Source organism: Sinocyclocheilus anshuiensis, unplaced genomic scaffold (genome assembly GCF_001515605.1).
Source record: "Sinocyclocheilus anshuiensis isolate Anshui unplaced genomic scaffold, SAMN03320099.WGS_v1.1 scaffold2925, whole genome shotgun sequence".
Classification (NCBI taxonomy): Eukaryota; Metazoa; Chordata; class Actinopteri; order Cypriniformes; family Cyprinidae; genus Sinocyclocheilus; species Sinocyclocheilus anshuiensis.
Window position 1 is genome coordinate 438,044 of NW_015539170.1, and position 23,891 is coordinate 461,934.

Here is a 23,891-nt window from a genome sequence, read left to right on the forward strand (position 1 = left end):
AAGGTTGTAGTGCCCAGTTTGTTTGTTTTAGTATTGACTTGACAGTGAAGTACTGATAGATCTGATATCTCTACTTTGTTAAAGAATTTTCTTATCTTTGCAGATATAGGCCTACGTTTTGTAATAAGAATGCAAAATAATGGAAACGGAGATATAACGAGACATAACGAGATTCAAGATCTTACCTTGCAGCTGCTGTCATTGTAACAGTACCACTTTTCATTGGGGTTTTTGGCATAAGTCACATAGTGCCCCCCTCCCATTATTCCTGAATGGCACTGAAAGAAAAACAATAATCACAGTGTCAGAGAAGCTTCTTACAAATGCAATTACTACACAACAAATCATGTAGACAAGAATCACTTACTGAGATTGCATATAAATTGTACAGGGGCTCCAGGCAGATGTCATTTCTTTGGTGAGGGGTGTCCAGGTCTGCGCTGACCTCTGAGTGTCCATTACTCTGACTGCTGTCTTGTCCCAATCCATTCACCATGATCACATCGCAGTCATTACTTGAGGTGTCCAGTGACCAGGTGTCTTGCGCGTTTGCATCAGATGTGATCTGATTCTCCCCATCCGTCACTGTGCCCTGCTCTGGCTCAGTCTCGCTCTCCTTGCTGCTGCTACAGGCTTCCAGGTTTTCTTTGCTGTTGCAGAGTCGATGTCGACTGCCCAGCTGGGGAAGACGCAGGCGCCCCTGTTTCCGCCCTGTATTCCTGGGGCTGCTGCCAGGGCTGCTGTTTTTGCTCAGTGGGCTGCCAACCCTCCTGATGGAGCATGGGGTGCCTGAAACAACAATGCAACGATTAGAGAATCTCATGTTGATTCAAAAGGTTTGAACAAAGAGAAGAGAGAGACAGACCTCTGCCAGAGGTGGGAGGACTGGCCACAGTAGTAGTGGAGATGGAGGACACAGAGGAGTCTCCTCTCTCCAGTCTCTGGAGCTCCTCTACCAGGGATTCACTCTGCAGGCTCTGCAGGCTGCCTATGCTTTGAGACACCTCCCGTGGGGCCAGGAACGCACTGGGGTCAAAGCTCTCACGTGGAAACTTCACAATTTTCTGAGACTTAATCCAGCGACCATTGACAAACTGGAAGCGTTTCAAATGAACAATCTGAAAAAGCACAGAAAAAATATTTCAATCAAATGTAGCAAAGGGCAATTCGCAATGATGTACAATAATTCACGTTTTTGTAATAAATACACTCTAAAATTGTGATGCGGCCTTTCATGATTAAAGCACAAACCACTGCAATTTAAGAAAGAAAAATCTAATAAAAAAAATTGTTAATTAAAAAAAATTCTATATTAGCAAATGGCTGCAATATAACAAAGAGTGAAAAATTTAAGGGGGTCTGAATACTTTCCGTACCCACTGTATATATATATATATTAGGGATGCTCCGATCGATCGGTCGGAGTTCGGTATCGGCCGATAATCACATTTTATGACTCAATCGGTACTCACTACACTTTGACGATTTCACGAACCGATTGCAATTTGATGACGTCAACGCGTGACGATGTACATTATGCGTGGGGACATTAATGATTTGGCGCCGCAGTCATGTCATCGCCGGTGTGGAAATGCTATGACATTTCGAGAAACAATGAAAAATTCGCTATTTGTCGTGTATGTTTTGCATGATGATATGATGAATGGATGGTTCATTTTTAACAGCAGATTCAGTGACGTTAGAACTGATCTGCGCCTCACTGCACACATCTGCGGCGCGTTACAGCTCCACGGGAACCGGAGCTGATCGCGGCCGCTCTGATGCTTGTTTATGAGCCAGCAACGGCACGTTTCTGAAGCGGCTCTCCACGCTGCTTGGCTAAAAATGGTCTTTTGTGAGTTGTCACAGCATGGAGGACGAAACAAAACCTAGTCGGAGTCGTAAGGTATAACGGTAACATAACACGCTGATCGTGGGCTGCTTTTAAATGAAAATGTATTTATAAAACAAAATATCTTCTTTGGCCATATTAGCCTACTCAATAGCATTAACACAGGCTTTACTCCTTTCAAACTTTATCTGGAATGTCACCGTTTCTGTCACTGCAACTTCCCGATCAGGCGAACGAACACACACGAAATCGTCTGCCTCATGAAAAAAAATTATTTAAAAAAATTTAGTTATTTGCATCATTTATGATTTATTTTATCCACCCGCAAATAATCAGAATGCATTTTTTATTACCCGACCCGCGGATTATCCACAGCGCCCGTGGATATAGGAAAAGCGAAATATGTTTGCTGCTTAAATCAGACGGATTTACTGAAAATGCAAATTCATTCTCTGCCAGCAGGAGGTGCTTTAAAGCAGGAGAAACAGACGTTTCCCTGGTAATGGCTGTACTGTACACACAGCAGCACTGAGCTCACAAACGCTGCTTTATCAGGCATATAACATGCAAGATTAAATAAAAATGACAGCGTTTGTAGCCAGAGCCATAGCCAGACTGATAAACAAACACAGACTGGAAATTAACTTCGGGCCAGGCGCGTGCGCCCGATGAAACCGTCTATATAAAACTTGAAGCATCAGAATCGGTGTGTACACTCACCGTCGGCCAAAGCATAGCTTATTTATTCAAATCAGCTGGGGAAATCGAGTTTCGGTTCATTTTTGTAAGCGCTCCTGTTCAAGAAGAGACGGCAGAAAGTGCATCGTGTTTGTTTTCTTTATTTTATAAAAGCACAACGTTTTGTTGATATTGTGAGTGCACACGAATAAAAGTAGACACATTGCAGTTCCGAATCATGTATTACTCTTTATGAGTAAAAATTATGCATAGGCTATTTAAAGTTGTTTCCACTGAAAAAAATGCAAGTGATCTCGCTGGTGACTTCATGTCCTTCAAAGCGCGCTTTAGCTTCCACTCTCCGCACAAACTATTGGATATGCGTCTAACAGCGCACATTTATCTAGGTTTAACGTTTAAACATTGTTATTTGAACTGTTTTATATCTATAGATTTTATTTTAGGCAAGTCGTGATGATTTGAGAAGGCTAAAGCAGGATTTTTAAGCTCAAATTTAAGACTTTAAGACCTTTTTTAAGACCTGCACAAATAAAATTAATACCATATGCGCTTACCATGTCTATAGTAAACTATTAAACTGTAACATGACTGTAAAAAGCATGATTTACAGTTCAGATACAAGTTTTCACAAAAACAAAAAGTTTTATAAAATGATAGACTTCACACTTCAGCCTTTAAACCATTTTTAAGAAAATGGATGAGTCAAAAGTATGAATTATTATATTAATTTAAACTTAAATTAACTTATTTAAATTAATTTAAAAAAACATACAAACCCATTTTACTGTTTTCTTCTTATCGATCCACCAGTTCACATTTACAGCTCTGCGTGTTTGCAGGGTAAAAACATGGGTCGATTTTCGCATTGGTCTGAACAAAAACAACCCAATGTTCCTGCAAAACCGGAGGCTGCAGTTCTAGGATGGCATAGGACCTTTTTTTTTGGGACAGTGCCATCTAGCCAATTCTATTCCAACAGAGGAGACCTGATTCAAACATCAAACAAATATATGCAAAGACTAGATTCATGGAAACTATTCCATTTTTATCTTTCCATCTTATTTTTAATGTAAGAGCTAGCATGAACTTGAGTGTTCGAGGGGGTGTCAGCAAACTCCATTTAGCCTATTTAGCTGTGCAAAACAGTTCATTGTGCTGCTGGATGTTGTAAATTAGTATTTGTATTCAAATTATTTTACATTTATTAAAGTACTAATAAACACACTAATTTGTACCACAATTGTTTTAACGTTTACTGCACTGTGTTATGTGTGTCACACATCAGACGCAAAGCACTGTGGGTAATGAACTGAAGTCTCGCACAGACACAAGTCTTTCTTTCCAAGAATACTGAATTTAAAACCAGAATATATATATATAGAATACATTGAAGTACATTAGGTTAAATATTTCAAGAGGGTTACCAATGGGTATGTTTAGGGTTAGGAGTTGGTTAGGACAATAATTAAGTGTATACAATTAAACTACATAATTCCTTAAAAATAATAATATACAGAATTGAATAGCAAGTTCTATAAAATAGTATGTGCTGCTAATACATACATACAAAAAATAAATAAAATAAAATCATTAATAATAAAAAGGGTCCTAGAAATGCGGTCCTGAAACTGCAGCCTCCGGTACTGCAGGAATACCCTACTCACAACAATAGCCTTATTGAACATGCACATTCATTTTCTGCGAGCAGGAGGCGCTTTTGGAACTGTTTCCCCGGTAACGGCAGAACAAAGCAGAGAAGCACCGGACTTTGAAACGTGCAGCGCTCATGTTTATTTAATAAAATCATAGACTTTTGAAGTTTAATCGTCACATTAAGCTGTATGGCAATTCTGGTCTGTACCCAAATTTAAGACCTCTAGAAATCATAATTAAGACTTTCTTGTACAATTTAAGACTTTTTATGACCTTAAATTTGATACAAGTAAATTTAAGACTTTTTAAGGACCCGCGGGAACCCTGCTATAGATTTTTCTTGCTGGTCAAGTTGCATGCACATTCTAGTTTAAACAAACATTTGAAAAACTTTTTTTAAAACTTTTTTTTTTTTTTTCAAGAGACATGCATTTATTCCTACAGAAAAAGAGGAAAAATAAATCATTTGTGTTTCTGACCAGTACGGGAGGCAGCCTCCAGAGGTCCAGCTTCTTGGTGGCCAGGCGGTGGGTTTTACATTTGGAGCAGTAATAGAGCTCATCCTCTCCCAGCTCTTCTTCACTGGTGAAGGCTTTCAAACAGCTGTCCAGACTGATGGGTTCTGCCTGAGCTCGCCGACTCTGTTCTACACTGGGATGCTCTTCCACTATCTGCCCACAAAAACATTAGCAATAGATTACCTGACACACATTAACAGAATGAAATAACTACTCAGAGGTCTGGACTATGAAAAGAGATTATATTTAAAGGTATTTTTTTTTTAAATGTACAGTTAAACATTTGTATTAGTTATAAAATTGGCAGTTCTAGTCTCAAATGTACCTTAAAAACTAGTGCGAAAACCATGTATTTTTAATTCGATCATCTTGAAATTTTAAGCAACTAATTTACTATGACTTTGCAGGAGCTTTTGCCTTCAGAAAGTGTCTTTTGCAAGTAGCAATGACAGATCATAATTAGCAGTTCAAGGCTTATTCAGGAGCTTTTGCTTGAGGTAAAATAGGTAGCAGATCCAGAGAATAATTAATCATAACGGATTTCTCAGCTGTGATGTGAGATAGAAGTGACTCTCTTCACAGGGAATGACAGTACTGGCAGAGTAATCATTGGGTTTAAGGGATATATAAAATCCTGCGGTGCAGCATCAGACTGAATTCAGTAACAAAGACTTCACCCATCACACAGGGACAAACCTTGAACTGACTGAAATCTCAATAGATTGGTTTTATGGCCTTTAAAATCTTTAATAAACATCCTTATAGCACTCACCCTTTCCTGAGAGGTCTGGTAACGAAGGTGCAGAGCGGTGGGGTCCCAGTCTACAGCAATGTAGGCATTCCCCAAAGATGCTCTGTCTTCATTACAGTCCACTGTGCAGCCTCTGCAGAACCTGGCAAAGTCACCGACAACCCTTGTCAGTCACGACAACCCACACTGTGTTGCGAGATATGTGCCTGCACAACCGCTGAATTTAAATCCTTACCTGTACCAGGGACACCAGGCACAGGAATTACCATCTTTCTGCACTACTCGCAGAGTGAAGGGGTACTGGTAGCCCATACTGTCATCACTGGAAGAGAGAGTGTTAACAAGTTTACTTAAACTTAGAAATTTTGGACACAAGTTGCGACATAAAATGAATAAAAATATTTAAGATTCTGGACTATTTCCTAGGTCACCGCTGACTTTTTTAAACAAGCCAAGAAAACTAAGGAATTGTGAATTTTTCAATTATTATGATGATATTATAATTTGTAATGATTTGTATTAAATAAAAAAAAAAAAATGCAATTTCATCAGTGATCCCAGATGTTTTAATAAATTATCAGTACATTTGTCACCTGATGTTTTAGAGGGCTTTTTACTACTTTCTACTGACAGAGACAATAGAGAGAGGAGACAGAAAATACTTGTGAAGGGAAATGGGATCCAGAAATGACTGCATTAAAAACTAACTGCTCAAACATTACATCTTTATTGTTATCAAAATATACACTACCTTGCAAAAGTCAGTAAGATTTTTTTTTTTTTAAATACTATATTACATTTTTTTAATACTATAGTATTAAATTAATACTTTTATTCAGCCCAGATACTTTAAATTGATCAAAAATGACAATATTCATTTCAGAATCCTGAAAAAGGTGTCATGCTTTCCGCAAAAATATTACGCAGCACAACTGTTTCAACAATAATAGTAAGACATATTTCTTGAGCACCAAATCTGCATATCATGTGACACTAAAGATGGGATAGAGTATTTGGGTGCTAAAAATTCAGCTTTGACATCACTGGGATAAATAAAAAATGACAAAAATATATTTAAAATAGTAAACAGTTATTTTACATTGTAATAACATGAGTAGTATATTTTTATTTAATGCCATGTCAGCATCTTAGGCTATTTTCATGGGAAAACAATTAAAAAAATACAAGGATTGCAATAATATGACACAATATTACCATTTTATTTATTTTTTTGATCAAATAAATGCAGCCTTGGTGAGCATAAAAGACTTATTTTAACAATTTTGCAGACCTTACATTCTTGAATGGTAGCGTAATTAAAACCTGTTTTGGCAAATATTCAAACTAATCATCAACGTAACCCTTGTGAGCTGCAGATGCCACTGACCAGTCTTGAGCATGGTTGCTGGCTTCCTGTGGGGGCAGAGGGCTGGCAAGTCGGGACACCTGGATCCACACGGCATCATACAGGTCCTTCTTACTTGTGTGAACTGTGCATGGCACAATCAGCGGCATACCGAACAGACTGGGCCTGTTCTTCTGAGAGGACAGGAAGTACAGCTCTGTCCGCATCTGAGGGGACAGACCTCGCACTTAGGATGCTTACGACCATCATGTGAAGTCTAACGGTGAATATATCAGTAAATCCTCACCATCTTTCTGTGCATGGCAATGATATAGCCAATGAAGGGGCTGTCTTGCACCGGCATGGCATGGCCATTAGGAATCCCATTGGCGAGGGGCTTCTCTGGGGTGCAGGGGACCACTGTGCTTGGCATGCCATTAGGAATCAGGCCAGACTTTCCAATGTGATTATTCCCTGCTGTCCCATTAGCCACAGGTGGTTTTTCTAAAAGAGACATTTATGGGTCAATACAAATAAGAGTGTCTATGGTAAAGCGAAAGCTTCTCTTCTAAAGAAGTAGTTGACCCAAAAATGAAAATTTGCTTAATATTTACACAACCTCAGGCGATCCAAGATGTAGATGAGTATGTTTCTTCATCAGAACAGATTTGGAGAAATTTAGCATTACATCACCTGCTCACCAATGGATCCTCTGCAATGAATGGGTGCCGTCAGAATGAGAGTCCAAACAGTTGAAAAAAACATCACAATAATCCACACAACTCCAGTCCATCAATTAACATCTTGTGAAGTGAAAAGCTGCACATTTGTAATAAACAAATCTATTATTAATATTTTGTAATAACTTTAAACTGTTGATTCTAACTAAAATACAGATCCTCTATCCATAATATTGCTTTCTCCAGTAACAGAATGGCCAGAAGTGACATTTGGATGGACATGATGGATGTGTTTCTTATAAACATGCAGCTTTTGAATTCAGAAGACATTAATTGATGGACTGGAGTCGTGTGGATTACTTGTGGATTATTGTAATGTTTTTATCAGCTGTTTGGACTCTAATTCTGATGGCACCCATTTACTGCAGTGGATCAATTGGTGAGTAAGTGATGTGATGCTAAGTCACATTTCTCCAAACCTCAAAGAAACAAACTCATCTAAATCTGGGTGCCCTTTGGGTGAGTAAATTTTCAGCAAATTTTAATTTTTGGGTCAACTATTCCTTTAAGGAAAAAGGACAGAAGTAATCAATCCTTATTACCTGTTATCACTGGAGACGTGACTGAGGTGGGTGAACCAGGCACAGGGATCTCAAATGCACAGAGAAAGCCGTTCACAGAGTGTCGCACCTTTTGGTTGTCTTGAGGAAAGTTCTAGACCAAAGACAAGCATTTGTTTTAAAAGCCAGGCCACATGGATTGCATCAACAACAGTGTTGTTGTGGTGAGTTGAGCTGACCTTGATGTTGGATGTGTGAACCTCAGCCAGTAGAATCTGCTCAGGTTTCAGGCTGCACAGCTCACTCAGCTGTTTCTTCAGGCCCATGTACTTCTCATCCATGTTGAGACGCAGCCCGTACCGCACCGGAGTGGAGCCGTCAAGTTTGATAACTGCAAGTCAAAAAAGCTTTTATGTGAGAATGGCATATCTGCTGATGGATTTTAAAGTGTTTATGTTTTCTCTCTGCTTGGCTTCACCTGTGATTTCTAAGTGCATGGAGCTGTCCATAGGAAGCGGCAGCGACAGGAAGTTAAAGGGGTCGAAACGGGCACTGATATGGCCACAGGTCTTGCACTTCACCTGGGACCTGAGCTGCCCATGGAAGAGGTCGACCACGATAGAACGATTTCTCCGCAAATGGTTTTCCCAGGCCTGCGATGAGAACACACAGATGTAGTTAGGGTGAACAAACGGCTTCCTATTAGTGTATCATCAGTGTGCCCATTTAGGTTCATTATGGCCCTACGAAATCAGTTTAATTTTTTCCCAAATTCTGTTTTTTCCGTTTTAATTTTTCTAGACTCTGTTTCAATGGTTGAAATAAATTTTATTAAATCAAAAAGCATGTCTAATTAATTGAAATCATGAAACTTACAATATTAAACAGCAATTTATTAAAAGTTTAACAAAAATCTAATTTCATCATTATTATTATTTTTTAGTTTTCCATTAATTTTCTGGATTCCATTTTAATGGTTTCATTAAATATTAAAAATCAAAGAATCTATAATTAATTGTTTTTTTTTTTTTTATTATAAAAAATCCAGAAATACTTTGTGTATTTACATTTTTCTGCTAAATATATTCTGGTAAATATTTTTCTCTGGTAAATATTAATTTTAATAATAATTTTATTAGCAGTAGTAGTACTATAATTACATTATGCAATATTTCTGTCACCGTTTCTTCAAGTTAAACCAAACTTTTATTTTGACGGGTTGCTGTGAAGACCTTTAAGTTTCTGTTTGTATTGACTTGAACTTGAATAGTTTTACTCAAAAGAAACAGTGAAATGCACATGAAGAGACTCTCAGAGCAGTTTTAGAGATTATGTTTATGTGTTTACGTACTCATATAGAGGCTGCAAATACTGTGAGCGTCACGCGCGCTTCTGTATGTGTGTGTAAACAAAACCGCGCGTCTGCGCCATTAATTTCCACAGAAAAATGGGGCTGAAAAACAGTAGAATGACACCGACCTCTGTGGCCACTTCATGATCTGGCCGACCATCGCTGTCCTTGAGCTCCACGTACGGCTTCTCATGGACACGATTCAAGTCCTCGTGAAGCCCATCCAACAGGAAGGCCAAAAGCTCCTGGGAGTCTTGTTGCTGGAAGCCGTTGAATCTTGGTGCATACTTTGCTATCGTCCACTACAAAAATGTTTTTAAAAAATAGCATAAGAATTTTTATGGAAACATTTGGGTTTGATGCTCATGATAATAGAGATGTTATCAACTCACCCTGAGTTTCAGAGGTGCAATGTTCTTCTGGGTGCCGCTCCAGAGTTCCTGTACCAAATCACCATAGCATTTGGCCATGTGACCACGCATTCCTATTGGATTGGTTCTGTAAAGGCAAGACACAGCTCATTGGTCAAGAAGTATGGCAGATATCACAAAAGTCACTTTCAAAACAAGCAGTTTTCTGCTGATCAACATAGCGTGACCAACTCGAACGTGAGCAAAATCTTCTTAGCCTTGCACAAAACTCCCGATTGTGTGGATTTCAGTTTAAATGAATGGATTTCACCCACAAAATTTAAAAAAGCAATGGTAATTGTGACTGCTCATTAACTTAGTAGTTACAAGTGGTTTGAGTTAAAAAGAAAGGCACTGACCATATCTCCGTACCTGTTAAGTTCATAAAGGTGTCTTCCTGAGATAAAGTACTCAGTGAGGGGCTTGGTATTGCTTACACACTGAATACTGGAGTTCATGAAGCATGTGTTACCCAGGTTACTCAAACCTGTGGCACCTTTCTCTGTAGGAACTGCAAGAAAAATAGCAAAATTTATACACAATTATTAGAGACTGAAGGTTTGATTAAATTTATACTCCTCTGGTTCAACCACTTGAGTACTATCTCCATGAAGTTCAATTACTCAGTATTTCATAGAGTTTGATAGCAACATTGTGAGTCTTTAAATGTCACAGCTGATGTCTGTCTTGATATGACTTCTATATTGGCTTTATGTATTTTCTTCTTGGACTCTTGTTGCATTCGTTCCTGTGTTAATAATATACTTGATATGTGCTTTGACACAAGTAACTGGTCTAAAGAATTGTATTATAGTGGCATCTAGGCAAGGTCAAACTCAGATAAACATTCTGACATTTGTAGATAGCTTGGCCAGCCTCCAATTTGCATAGATTTTTCCAACAGTTTCCAAGACCTCTGACATTACCTTTGTGTCTGTCGATTTTGCTGCTGTTTGCAATGAAAGACATTTCCTCTGGCCAGCTCATATCTTTGTTTCGAACTAGAGAGAGGGAAAGATATCTTAATAATGTTTGTACAGCCATGCATGCTTCGCAATTTAATCCACACAGCTCAGCACATGTGAATTGAGATGAAACTTTAATTAAAACAGATAAATGTCACAGACATACCCTCAATGACTAAGTGCTTTTCGTCTTGAATTTTCAAACTTTCTAAAGTGTGATCTTCATCGTCTAGGAGAGTGAGGTAATTCTGATAAAAAGACAATACAAGTCAAGATTAGTATACAATATAATGGATGTATCATAAATTATTTAAGACCTAAAGATCTCTATAATCAGAATTATCCTCCCCCAATACCACCAGTGGCTATTTTTGAGATGCTCCTCTCAAATTTTCTGGATTAAACTGGAAATATGTGAACACAGGAATTTTCATTTAGAAGTGTTTCCTCACAGCTGTGAGGTGACATCGGTAACTTTATAATGAGGACAGATTTGCATATGAATGTCTTTGATCAGAGTTTGATGTTCTTTTATTTGGTATCTGTTAAGGAGGTCCCCACCTCACTATTGTAGAGCCAGAGGCGCGTGTCCTCTTCTTTGATGCGTAACCTCTGGGACAGGTACTCATGAATGTCTTTAATGGTGCCCATCCTGCTGAAACAGCCTGTGTATGCCAGCACTCGCTTCAGAGGGGCGTTCGGAGAAGGAACGTTTCCTGAGTTGGGAATGAAGCAGCCTTTAGCATTCTCTTTGTCACATGCAATAAAATATTTAATACTGTTTCAAATACAACCCTTTAGAGCTTTTCCACCCTACTGTGTTATATATTCAAAAACTAACTTTAAGTCATTGAAAATGTAAACTTAATTTTACCTACTGTGCTAAATTTGTCAAGTAACACTTTTATGGTTTAATTTTAATGCAATAATGAAAAATGTAAAGTTTCAGCCAATCCATAGATTCTAATAAGCATGCTATTAAATCAACCAGTCACAAGGAGCACACAGATCAATAACACACACACACACACACACACACACACACACACACACACACAGAGCCCCAATACCTGATTGACAGACTGAGGATTAGTTGTAAGGAAGCAGCAAGAAAGGGCAAAGGTCATTTTCAAAGGGAACATTCATCAATTCATTAGTCTGGGTGATTTAAATAAAAATCATGTCATATTTTTGAAATTATTCCGGTCTTGTAAAAAAACAAAAACAAAATCAAATAAAAATACATTTAAGATTCCTACAGCAATTATTGATTTCATTGGAGACCAAAAAAAAAAAAAAAAAAACCTCAACTATCATTATTTAGTTCCCTACATTGTGAGCGCTGAGGGCAGTGATGGAGTGTAATGCATTAGCCACCAAATAAAATGTAGATTCAATTCAAGCGATGCACACACACACATTCACATCACTTCCCAATGCAGCATGTCATTTATTATCAAGAGGTTGGTATGATTGCAAAGCAAACAATTATAGGAAATCAGAGAGCGCTCATCTTTACCCACACCAAACAGTCTTCTGAGCCTGGCAAAGCCATGACCACATTCTAAATTATACTATCGCCTACCCACTTTCAGGGCTCAACAATAAGGAAGCCCAATATTAGGCCAGCGCTGTGTTTTCATTACATTTTATGTTTCACAATCACTTATATGCGTTTTTATATTTCACAAACTTAAATATTTGGATATATTTTTGTATGTATTCAACATTAATTTATATTTAGCTGTCATTACAGTTTTTTGAACTCAGATGATGACTCTAGGTGTTGGCATCAGGATTTGGCTCTTTAGTTATCCAGACAGATCATTTTGGTGAGACCGAGCTGGGTGTTTTAGAAGATTAGAGGAGATGGTCAAGGCAGTGGAGGTAGCCTCTCTCTTGCTGCAGGCTTACGTTACCTCGGGGCATATGTGGAGGGAACATTCGCAGGCTGCTCATACCCATATTGACCCAGATGTTAGACTGAGGGCTGCGTGTGGCTGGTTGCTGGCGCAGGAACAGAAGGTAGCGGGGAAAGAGCTCCAGCTCTGGTTGAGCTGTGATTGTAGACATGATGACCTGAAGGAAGAGGCGACAGCATAAGGACAATGGAGAGATGCACTGGGCTTGACTATAGTGGTGCGCTTGCTTAAGAGAGAAGCTAATTTGAGTGAAAAGTTCACAGGCCAGATTCACATGACCACTATTTGAAATTTTAAATCTTTTTTCATGGTCATTCCGCATTTAAAATGATTTTAAATCTCTACTGCATACATAATGACAAAAAGTTTGATTTATTATTCTTGCATAAAATGAACTTCACTACCACATTCAAAAACAAATTCTGATTATATTATAAATTATATTTTCTTATATTTTAATATTATATATAATTATGTTTTAATAGTATATATAAAAAATTAAACATGCTGCCAAAATGATTAAATAAACGACATGTGACATGTTTAAATTAATTAATTTTTAATTAAATTGAATTACGTTTTAGTCTGAATATTACAAAAAAAGATAAAAAAACAACAACATTTCAGCTATTTTTTATATTATACAAATTATTGTAATGACTCCTAATGTTTTATAATGAAGGTTACTCAATAAGAAATATGACTCATACATTTTATGGGGGAAGAATCAATAATTAAAAATTATTTCTCAGTTTATCCTTCACATGATGTGTCATGTCAGCAAAAGATTTTAAATCACCTCCAGAATGTAACCCTATTTACTGTTTATTTGACATCCCATCATTAGCCATTTAAGGCTATATAATATGAATCATGTGCTTACAAAATGAAGAAAATGAGTCTGATAATGAGAGGCAACACTGTCCAATAGAGGGATAAGTCAGAATAGAAAAACAAATTCTATATTCAGGAAACAGGTTTAGTAATATCTGACAGCGTTCATGTGACACTTCATGTCATGTCATAAGGAATATTGTGTATCAAAGCAAAAAAAGTCAAAGCAAATGACATTCACTGAAGCACAAATTAAATGCCCAGGGTGGTACCTCTGATGGGAGATGGCATACATACCGGTCGGGGCAGGCTGAGGTTGGCCCCATACCAGTGGTAAAGTGCCCTCCATACCGGCTCTGGCACCGTCTCAAAGTCCCGACCAGTTACCAGCTGTTGGGATTTCTTCAGCCGGCCTCCCTCCATGGTCAGTGTGGGTGCCTGGACAAAACAGAGTCACACACTTCATATTGACAGCAATTTGCAATGGCAACTTGTAGCGACTAGTCGACCTCCAGTGAATAAATCACAGGCGATGTAAGCGTCCTTCACCCTGCTCTTCTCCGATGACTCTGAGAGTGGGAGGATGGATGAAGAGGCGGATAGGAGCGAAAAGGTCTCATTTTGACTTAAATACTGCTATGCATTGTGTCGAGTAAAGAAAGCCTGATAATATGGGATGCTACATTAATACAAGACTGCAAATGTGCTTGTGACAAGGCATTACAAAAGCAAGTAGTTTTATTTAAAAATGCTTTTAGCTTCACATAAAAGCATTCATTTTCTAGAACACAAATGTTACAGACCATTCATCACAGGATTAATTTGTTCTAGGTGATTTCAATTTCAAAAATGGCACTTTAGTGTCATTTTGAGCTCTCTAAAGCTAAAATTAGAATAGAAGAAAAACAGCTTGAAGGTGTTATTTTCCCTGCAGGTCTATTGAATGCACTTTAGCAGTCATTTTGATGGACAAGAGAATTATCAGTGGCTTCCTGGTTTTGGTGGGTGTTCTGGGCACATGCACACTCACCTTCATGAGCTCGGTGGTCACCAGAGGCTGGTTGTCTATGGCACCAGGTCTCTGCACAGCCATGCTGTTGGGCAAATGGCCATTGGCGCTGGAGAAACACTGGTTGTTGTTGTCAGAGATGTTGTGCTGCCGAGCAAAGCAGACGTCTGTGGCAGAGGAAGTGGCGTGTGGGGTCAGGCCTGGGGAAGTGAAAACACATTGTGTAATGGAGGCTAAACACTGTATCTGAGACTTTATGGCATTTTATTGGACCGGAGCACTACCCATTAGGGCTACTATTCTTTGTTTCGAACACCACAGCTGAAAGTGTTGGAATTTAGAATTCGAAAGCAGTCTCTAATGCTAAGGCTGAGTTTATTTGATCAAATGCAGGAAAAACTTAAATATTACTAAAATTCAAAATAACTGTTTTCTATTGTAATGTATTTTAAAGAGTAATTTATTTCTGTGATGGCGAAGCTGAATTTTCAGCAGCCAAGTACTCCAGTACTCCAGTACTTTGTAACATTATAAATGTGTTTACTGTCACAATTTAACCTGGCCTTGCTAAATAGAAGAATTAATTTCTTTAAAAAATACCTGAAAAAGTCTTACTGATGGTAAACATTTGAATGGTAGTGTATATGGTAACTGCTAGGCTCTCACATTGAGTCTTAAATTGTATTCTTAAAGGGATAGTTCACCCAAAAATCAAAATTCTGTCATTAATTACACACCCTAATGTCGTTCCAAACCCATAAGATCTTATTTTAAATCTTCGAAACACAAATGAGTATTTTTGATGAAATCCGAGCGCTTTCTGACCCTGCATAGACAGCAACGCAACTGTACTGTACTGTACCACATTCAAGACCCAGAAAGGTAGCAAGGACATCATTAAAATAGTCCATGTGACATCAGTGGTTCAACCTTAACTTTATGAAGCTACATGAACCTTTTGTGCACAAAGAAAACAAAAATAATGACTTTATTCAACAATTTCTTCTCTTCTGAATCTTAACAAATCTTAATTTGTGTTCCAAAGATGAACGAAGGCCTTACGGGTTTGGAACGACTTGAGGGTGAGTAATTAACGGCAGAATTTTCATTTTTGCGTGAACTAACCCTTTAACTCTAGCAACTGAGTTTGTACTTACTATTACCAGTGCTCTCTGAAGCCTCCGATGAGCTGGAGATGTTATCAGGGAATTTTTCTTCTGGGGAACTGGGGGAACGGACCACTATTCCAATTCTGTTCAGGACAGGGTCTATAGGTGCTGTTGACTGAGAACTTCTCATCCCACTGCCTTGCATTGACGGCTGCTCCATGACAATCGACTTATTATCCTGTTTAACACAATAGGTTGTATATCAAAAATCAAGAATCCACCATATGGTCAGTATTATCAATAAAAAAACTAGGCAATGCAAAACTAAAACATCATGCTACTTTTTGGCTAGTTGATGCCTGACAGAAACAAGATCCAGCTTGATTTTTAAATCAGTTTAGTCTTTTCTGTTGTCCACTAATAATTACAAGGTTTGAAAATGGGTCATAATTTAGTTAGTTGCACAGTATGTTTACAATAATCTTATTTCAAAACAAATGAAAAGGAAAGTGATTAATCATATGACCCCTTTTCATTGTTATGTAGAGGCTGAATAGGCATATTGCTGACTCACATATCTGACATAGTCTTTCCATTGCTGCCACCACTGCATGGAGATCAGGAACCAGTTCTGACCGGGTTGTAGCCCATGTCTGCTCTCCCTCTCCAGCCAACCCCTGTGCCGTCACACAAAATCAGTGTGGATAACAGTCAGTCAGTCAAAGAACTATCATATTTATACACAAGCACCAAAATAACCCAACAAAACTCTCCTTCCATCAAAAGACATCAATACTAAACTTGCAGTATAGCTAAAGCAATAACAACAGACACACTGATGTGATACAGTATTTATAGTATTTTTTTGAGCACCGTCAGTCCCGCTGGAAAATCTAATTGAAAATGAAATTGTGTTCTCGATCTCTGTCTGGTCTAAAACACTGTTAGAGGCAGAGGAGGTATGATGGATGCTTATATACAGACAAAGCCTAATCATGAGGCTTATAGGAAAGTGAAATACAATACGGCCCTCATAAGGCTTGTCTTAAAACATTGAGAAAGTGCTCTGTAGGGACGCTTTTGAAATGAAGCAGAGTTACAGACAGTGATAGGCTGAGTAATGCTGTGTCCTACTCTCACCTAATGATCTGGCTTTCTTCTTCAGGGGTAGCAGGACGCAGGCCCAGGACGATATGACACACCTGATGACAAACAGATTAACACGCAATTTCAGGCCAGACCCAAGACAATGACGTATATACTTTATTGGATTCACTAGTGTTTACAGATTATAGAAGCATTTAGACACTTTTTTTGTTACTTTCTCCAAAAATACTGCAAACAACAGGATCATACCTGAAAGAGCAAGTTGAGGAACTCATTGGCGAGGGCACTTTTCACACTCCATATTTGATAGTCCTCCAGGGTTAAGTGCCCTTGCTGTGAATAAAACACAAGATAAAGGTTAGTTTCATCTTCAAGAATCGGCTAAAAACACATCTCTTCCATCTTTTTTTGACCCTCTAACTCAAGCACTCTCTATTCTAATTCTATTCTTAAAAGAAAAAAAAAAACCGTGTCCCTTTTAGACATACACTCTATTCATTTACTGCTTGTTTTCTTTAAAAAAAACACAAAAAAAAAACACTAGCTTTTCTAATCTTTTTGTATTCTATCTGTTTTCTTTTTATTTATTATACAATTAACACAAGCAAAAAAGGCCTCTAACACTAGCTTGCTCTATTCTTTTTCTATTCTGTTGTCTTTTTATTTATTATATAATTTAAAAAAAACCTTGCACGTAGTACTGCGTTAGGCTAACTGAGACTTGTCATTTGCACTTACATATTGCTCTCTTGTTGATTTTGATTGCTTTTGTCCTTATTTGTAAGTCGATTTGGATAAAAGCTTCTGCTAAATGACTAAATGTAAATTTAATTTACATGCCAATGTTTTAATTTTATTTGCTAATATTTACATTATATTTATATTAAATATATAAATTAAACATTATATTTTACATCATATTTCTATTAAAATTTTAGATTTTAATTAAAAGGGGGTGTGTTATCATATTAGTTTTTGCTATGGTTTTGAAATGTGAAATTTAATCAGAACTGGTATTAACTAATGCTTTTTTATATCATGATATGCTATATGCAATATGAAAATGAAAGAATAATTACTTTTGTTGTGTCATGCATTTTCAATATGTCCTCTACAATGTCTGACACGCTGGAATCAAACTCCTGAAACATACAGAAGCATAAATCATGAAAGATCATCATGAAATCTATAACTGACATGAAACAACTCCTTTAGATGTAAGAAACACACTGACAGCTCAGGATGCACAAATCAATAATGAATTGATTGGAGTTTAATTTAAATGTTTAATAATCTCACATTAGTGCATATATGCAACAACATGACTGCATCTCATTTGCATTAATCACCTAATAAGCATATACACAAACAAAATAATGAATATTAATACTATGGAAGTAATTGGTTTAGTAACAAAAGGTTAACCAGATTAGTTCAACTGTACCATGTTGTTATTGCTGTTTCTGTGCATGTAAAAAGGTTAGTTCGATTAGACAATCAGCTGCTCTGCACTTACAGAGAGGGTGTCTATACGGTTATCCTTCCACACCTCCAGCAGCGCCACCACCATCTCATGGATCTCATCCCTGGACAGAACTCCATCCCGATCTACATCGAACACTTTAAAACAAACTGCAATACAAGGAGGAGGAAAATAAGATGGGGAACTTTGACATATTAAAAAAATAAAAACTTTTACAATTTGCACAAAAATAATGGAATATTATTTAACTGTGTTTATTTGGAATACATAATGTGCTAGGCACGAAATAAGCCTCAACAAGCCAAAGGATTTTATGCTAAAAATGTTTGAAAAAACACCCACAAAAATCCTGCCTCTGCTATGGAATAAGATGAACAACTAAGAGAGGATGATAGAAAATAAAATGCTTACACTTTTGCCTCTCTGCTACAGGGCCCCGACAGCACGCTGAGAGCCCGCAAGATATCTCCTTAAAGTCAATATGATTGTCCCGATTCTCATCAAAGGCATGAAACAAGCCTGGAAAATGGGAGAAAATGTCAGTGTTCAGATTAGCCAGAAAGAGTAATTGGATTCTTTGGAGATCTTTTATCACAAATGATCCAATAAATTTCAAAAGCAAAGACCCACTTCTACCAAAATAAGATGAACCGTGACTTTTCTGGGTAACGCAAATGTTTTTATGGATGTATGTGTGAGTGTTTGTGTGTTTCAGTCCATTTGAGAATCTTTAAAAATTGCTGTAATGAATTATGCCTTACCTTCACTAAGCGATGCGTGAATAGGGGGTGAGACCAGAGGGACAAAGGTTTCCAAATCAAAGCGGCCTGTCCTTGACTGGGCTTTCAGCAGCCAGTAGCGTTTTTCTAAGTCAATAATGTCTGATTCTTCTACTGCAAGAAAGGAAACACACACACACACAAAAATCTGATTTTCTGTGAAATAATTTATTTTAGCGTGCAGTGTCAAGCATCAGTGGAGCATATGCTCCTTGTGTAATTGAATATCAGTCCCAATATATCTGTGTAATAATGCCATTAAACAGACAGTTTATAAAAAAGTCATTATTTATGTTGTTACATAATAAATTACCCTTATGTTGTTCATCCTCATGCTTACTACACCTGAAAATATATATAAATATTTAAATAAAAGTATTCATAACTTATGAATGTCATATATTTGAGAATGCTGAATTTTGGCATTAATTATTGCATTTGAGCATTAATTATTGCTAAAACTAAAAATAAAGCTAAATAAAAAAAAAATTTTAATATAAAAAAAACTTAAAAACAAAAAATGACAAAAGCAAATAAAAACTAAAATTAAAATTAAAGCTATTTCAAAATATGAATAAATACTATAATACTATTTTGTAAAATATTTTGTAATAACACTGACAATTTCCTCGTACATAGCTATTATATGGTTTCAAAAGACCTGAAATAAGTCATATAGACTCCAGTTTTATGGCACTAGTTTGTCCTTTTTTTGAGTTTGTTATATGGCAAGAAACTTTTACAGAAAACAAGTTTCTAACTGACTGAATGTTCATTGTTTGGATGACATTTTCTTAAAATGGACACAGGAATAATTTTCATAATAAATTAGAAACCACAACTCTAGCAGACTGTAAGTGGGCTCCGTTGAATGACATGGGCTCTTATTAGATGATTAACATTTATGATGATTGATTACATAACAGCTACTAGGTGAAAGCATGACTCAAGTTACTCCCTCCGTAAACGCCATACATAGTCCTTTTAGTTGGTTGGAGTTAAGAGGACCTAGGTCAACTCTTCTTGCTTGGCCATAATCTCTAGCTTAGGCTAATAGGATTGGTCTTTCCCCTCCCACACTGACCGTCACACATAAGGCAAGCATCAAAACACAGGAATAACAAATCTGATCTTTTGTTTAGCCTGATGTTAATTTCAGCCTCCTCCCCTGTCTATTATTCAAAACACAATACATCTCAGAGAATGAACTCCATAAATAAATAAGCGAACCGATCCATACAAAAAAAAAAAAAAAAAAAAAAAAATTTAAGAGAGAATGTCCTAGGGGTTTCTTGGGACAGAAATAAAAGGCATCTTAATGAACAGCCTCTGGATTGCACTGAAACTCCCCTGTTATCTCAGACTCCAGCAGCACAGTTAAACCTCTGTGGTTTGATGGACAATTGGGAGTATGATTGGATTGGGTCAATAGTCATTATTTCCCATAGTGCTCTGGGAGAGCAGGTTTACTGTCTGAGGGCTGAAAACTGAAAAAGCAGAAACACAAGGGATCTATAGGGGTACGAACCCACTCACTACAAATCACTATCAATGATTCAGTGTCATTTCACAAGTGGTTTCAAAAGAAACTCTAGTCCTAATATAAACTTCCCATTTGAAATGCATTTAGCATAATGCCAAACAACATTTAACAACAAATCTCCCTCTGGATTGAATTCATTACAGTACACCACGTAATTAATGCAGTGACGAAGAATTATCATTATTCAGAGCAACGTTATTATTATTACCAAGAACAATAATTCATTTAGAATAGCTGTTGGGATCTGAATAACTGCTCAAGTGTTATTCACTGATGTGCACTGGACAGCGAATGCTAATCTTTAACACTTATTATGTGCCGTATGAATTAGAAAAGAGCCATCGTTTATCCTGAATGTTTACAGCCTTGATCGTTGAGGTACATCTTAATATGAGGCACCATGTGCAGTTAATTTCAAGCTAGCCATAGCTTGTGATATCCTCTGGTCGTGCAATGCATTATGGCAGGAAGACAGGCATTGTTTCTCTGGCTAGCGTGACACTGTCGGGCCTCTCAAGCTGACAAAACCCATTCCAGCCATTACTTGCGCTACGTTTCCATGACTTTTCTTGCTGTCCTGTAAGAAGGCACAGAACACATACAGACCATGACAGAGGAGAAATTACAGGTCTAGGCTGAGACACGAGAGTACACTTTTGTATTTAATATCACAAACATTAGCCATATCTCTTGGGAACAGATTCCATCTTTGATGCCACTTCAACATTAAAGTGTTTGTCATTTAAATGGCAGTGGGAATGACATTTCACTCTACACTGAAAGAAAAAATAAATAAATAAAATAAATGCTAGAGCCCTTATTTAGTTATGCCCACATATTGAAACACTATACAGAATATTTATACTTTTAAAATTAATTTGTCAGTGAGCTGTCTAAACGATGATTAAAAAATATTAGTGAAAAAAAGCACATAAGTAAATACATAAGTGTGTGCCTATATTTGGGGCCAGTAAGATATTTTTTCAAATATTGTTTTTCTTCCCAGCAAGGACACATTAAACTGATTAAAAGTGACAGAAAAACATAATGTTTGATAATGTCTATAATTTCTATTTCATAAATGTTGTTTTTTTAAACTTTCTATTAATAAAAAATTATTATTCATAGTTTCCACAAAAATAGTAACCAGCACAACTGTTTTCAACATTAATAATAAAAAGAAATATTACTTGTGCACCAAATCAGCATATGATTTCTCATCATCAGAGTGACTTCTGAAGGATCATTGCTCATGTGACATTGAAGACTGGAGTAATGCCTGCTGAAAATTCAGCTGTCATCACAGGAATAAATGACATTTTAAAATATATTATAAAACAGAAAATAGATATTTTAAATTTGAATAATATCTTACAATATTACTGTTGTACTGTATTTTTTATCAAATGAATGCAGCCTAGGTGAGAACAAAAAACTTCTTTCAAAACCATAAAAAAATCTAAAGAATAAAACCATGAAGGTGAATGGTTACCATAAAGCTATTATATTTACATATAGCTACCATACAGCTACATAAACATATTATTTGTCAACTACACACCTCCAAATGCCAGTACTCACCTAAAGGAGCGACTCTATCAGAGTTGCAACAGAAGAACCATACCATATTCCACAGCACATGTCACGGCTCTGGATGTTAGATACGGCATGTACCATAGCAAACGTTATGTTGGCAAAATACAGTTACTCTCCATTTCCGTATGCAATCCAACTCCCTTTCTTTCTCACAGATTACTGTCACCCAGCCTTCACTTTCTTCTTTCTGATAGGCCTCTTGCCTGTTTGCACTTGGCCTGGTGTGAGGCATATTCTGGAAGACGCATGAACCCATAAACCCACACGAGCTCACACAGATCATGACTACTTCACACCAACAGCACACACACAGCCCTCTCACTGAGCTAAGAGGATAATCTGGAGCGGGCCACAGATTACCGTGGGTTGCCCAGGTAGCTTCTCTGATTGGCTAGAGATGGAGAGCCAAAGCTGTCCTTGATTGACAAAGCAAACTTCTAATTCTAGTTTTACTGAGCCATTTGCACAATCACTTGCTTTTGTGTTTTTTAACTTTCTATCTTGTCTGAGGATAAACGTATCTTGTCTCGGTGACACAGTGAAAAGAATACAATGCACAGCCTTGTGCATTCATTCTGTAATGGAGAAATATGCTATAGACAGAATCGATCATGGTCTTACTAATACACAGAAAGGCGCATAAATTGACCTTCCAATAATGACTGTATACAGTCAATTGATTAATGACAAAGGCAAACAACTGCTGTGTATGCTGTTTGAAGCAACCTATAGGCAACTGCTTTAAATCACAAACAGAACAGGCTTGTCGATATTGGTTTGCTCCTGCCCTGTATTAATGGTTGTGTTTCAAAGCCTACTGAGCTGCCTACCTGCACAGCATTATCAATTCTAACATCTGAACAAACCGAATCAGTTTCTCAGTCAAATCAATTTTTCTCATTCCCAGTAAAATATCCAAACACCCTTAAAAAAAGATAAATTTACAATGCACAGTCTAACACACGTTTATCCAGATTTTTGCACAGTCAAACAAAGCTACCTCAGTCCTTGATCAATTTAATGCAAAAATAATATTTGGGGAGAGTCTTAAAAATGGTTAACAAAGGAAAGGATAAATAGAACCAGAACAATACAGGTGCATCTCAATAAATTAGAATGTCGTGGAAGAGTTAATTTATTTCAGTAATTCAACTCAAATTGTGAAACTCGTGTATTAAATAAATTCAATGCACACAGACTGAAGTAGTTTAAGTCTTTGGTTCTTTTAATTGTGATGATTTTGGCTCACATTTAACAAAAACCCACCAATTCACTATCTCAACAAATTAGAATATGGTGACATGCCAATCAGCTAATCAACTCAAAACACCTGCAAAGGTTTCCTGAGCCTTCAAAATGGTCTCTCAGTTTGGTTCACTAGGCTACACAATCATGGGGAAGATTGCTGATCTGACAGTTGTCCAGAAGACAATCATTGACACCCTTCACAAGGAGGGTAAGCCACAAACATCCATCGCCCAAATGTTCACGCAAAGAAAGAAGGCGTAACTTTTATTCTCGCTGTAGTATTGTTTTTGCCGCCGCTGCCATGTCGTGAAGGCGCTGTGTGTTTCGTTGTGAAAGCAAAAACTACTTTGTTTGGCCTTCCAAAAATGGACACGATTAGAAATCAGTGGTTAAGTTGTATTTACAACACTGTTCCAGAACACTTCAACCCAAATATTCAGATGTGTGCAACACATTTTATGGAGGACTGTTTCCTGA

At 37.2% G+C, this 23,891-nt stretch overlaps 1 protein-coding gene across 1 annotated transcript in view; it reads right to left on the reverse strand.

Moving 5' to 3' along the window:
• Nucleotides 1-23,891, reverse strand: part of LOC107683840 (ubiquitin carboxyl-terminal hydrolase 32-like) — a 51,762-nt gene that overhangs the window by 3,180 nt on the left and 24,691 nt on the right. The window contains exons 5-32 of the mRNA XM_016479895.1: nucleotides 19,010-19,141; nucleotides 18,660-18,767; nucleotides 18,282-18,397; nucleotides 17,845-17,907; nucleotides 17,015-17,098; nucleotides 16,799-16,860; nucleotides 16,233-16,335; nucleotides 15,707-15,896; nucleotides 14,571-14,749; nucleotides 13,838-13,978; nucleotides 12,746-12,863; nucleotides 11,346-11,500; nucleotides 10,951-11,032; nucleotides 10,746-10,820; nucleotides 10,192-10,330; nucleotides 9,802-9,907; nucleotides 9,538-9,711; nucleotides 8,537-8,711; nucleotides 8,298-8,449; nucleotides 8,101-8,212; nucleotides 7,126-7,322; nucleotides 6,861-7,045; nucleotides 5,709-5,795; nucleotides 5,495-5,615; nucleotides 4,684-4,875; nucleotides 866-1,118; nucleotides 368-789; nucleotides 186-278 (exon numbers count right to left, since the gene is read on the reverse strand). Coding sequence (XP_016335381.1) covers nucleotides 186-278; nucleotides 368-789; nucleotides 866-1,118; nucleotides 4,684-4,875; nucleotides 5,495-5,615; nucleotides 5,709-5,795; nucleotides 6,861-7,045; nucleotides 7,126-7,322; nucleotides 8,101-8,212; nucleotides 8,298-8,449; nucleotides 8,537-8,711; nucleotides 9,538-9,711; nucleotides 9,802-9,907; nucleotides 10,192-10,330; nucleotides 10,746-10,820; nucleotides 10,951-11,032; nucleotides 11,346-11,500; nucleotides 12,746-12,863; nucleotides 13,838-13,978; nucleotides 14,571-14,749; nucleotides 15,707-15,896; nucleotides 16,233-16,335; nucleotides 16,799-16,860; nucleotides 17,015-17,098; nucleotides 17,845-17,907; nucleotides 18,282-18,397; nucleotides 18,660-18,767; nucleotides 19,010-19,141 — 4,016 coding nt within the window. The remainder of the gene's footprint in view (nucleotides 1-185; nucleotides 279-367; nucleotides 790-865; nucleotides 1,119-4,683; nucleotides 4,876-5,494; nucleotides 5,616-5,708; nucleotides 5,796-6,860; nucleotides 7,046-7,125; nucleotides 7,323-8,100; nucleotides 8,213-8,297; nucleotides 8,450-8,536; nucleotides 8,712-9,537; nucleotides 9,712-9,801; nucleotides 9,908-10,191; nucleotides 10,331-10,745; nucleotides 10,821-10,950; nucleotides 11,033-11,345; nucleotides 11,501-12,745; nucleotides 12,864-13,837; nucleotides 13,979-14,570; nucleotides 14,750-15,706; nucleotides 15,897-16,232; nucleotides 16,336-16,798; nucleotides 16,861-17,014; nucleotides 17,099-17,844; nucleotides 17,908-18,281; nucleotides 18,398-18,659; nucleotides 18,768-19,009; nucleotides 19,142-23,891) is intronic.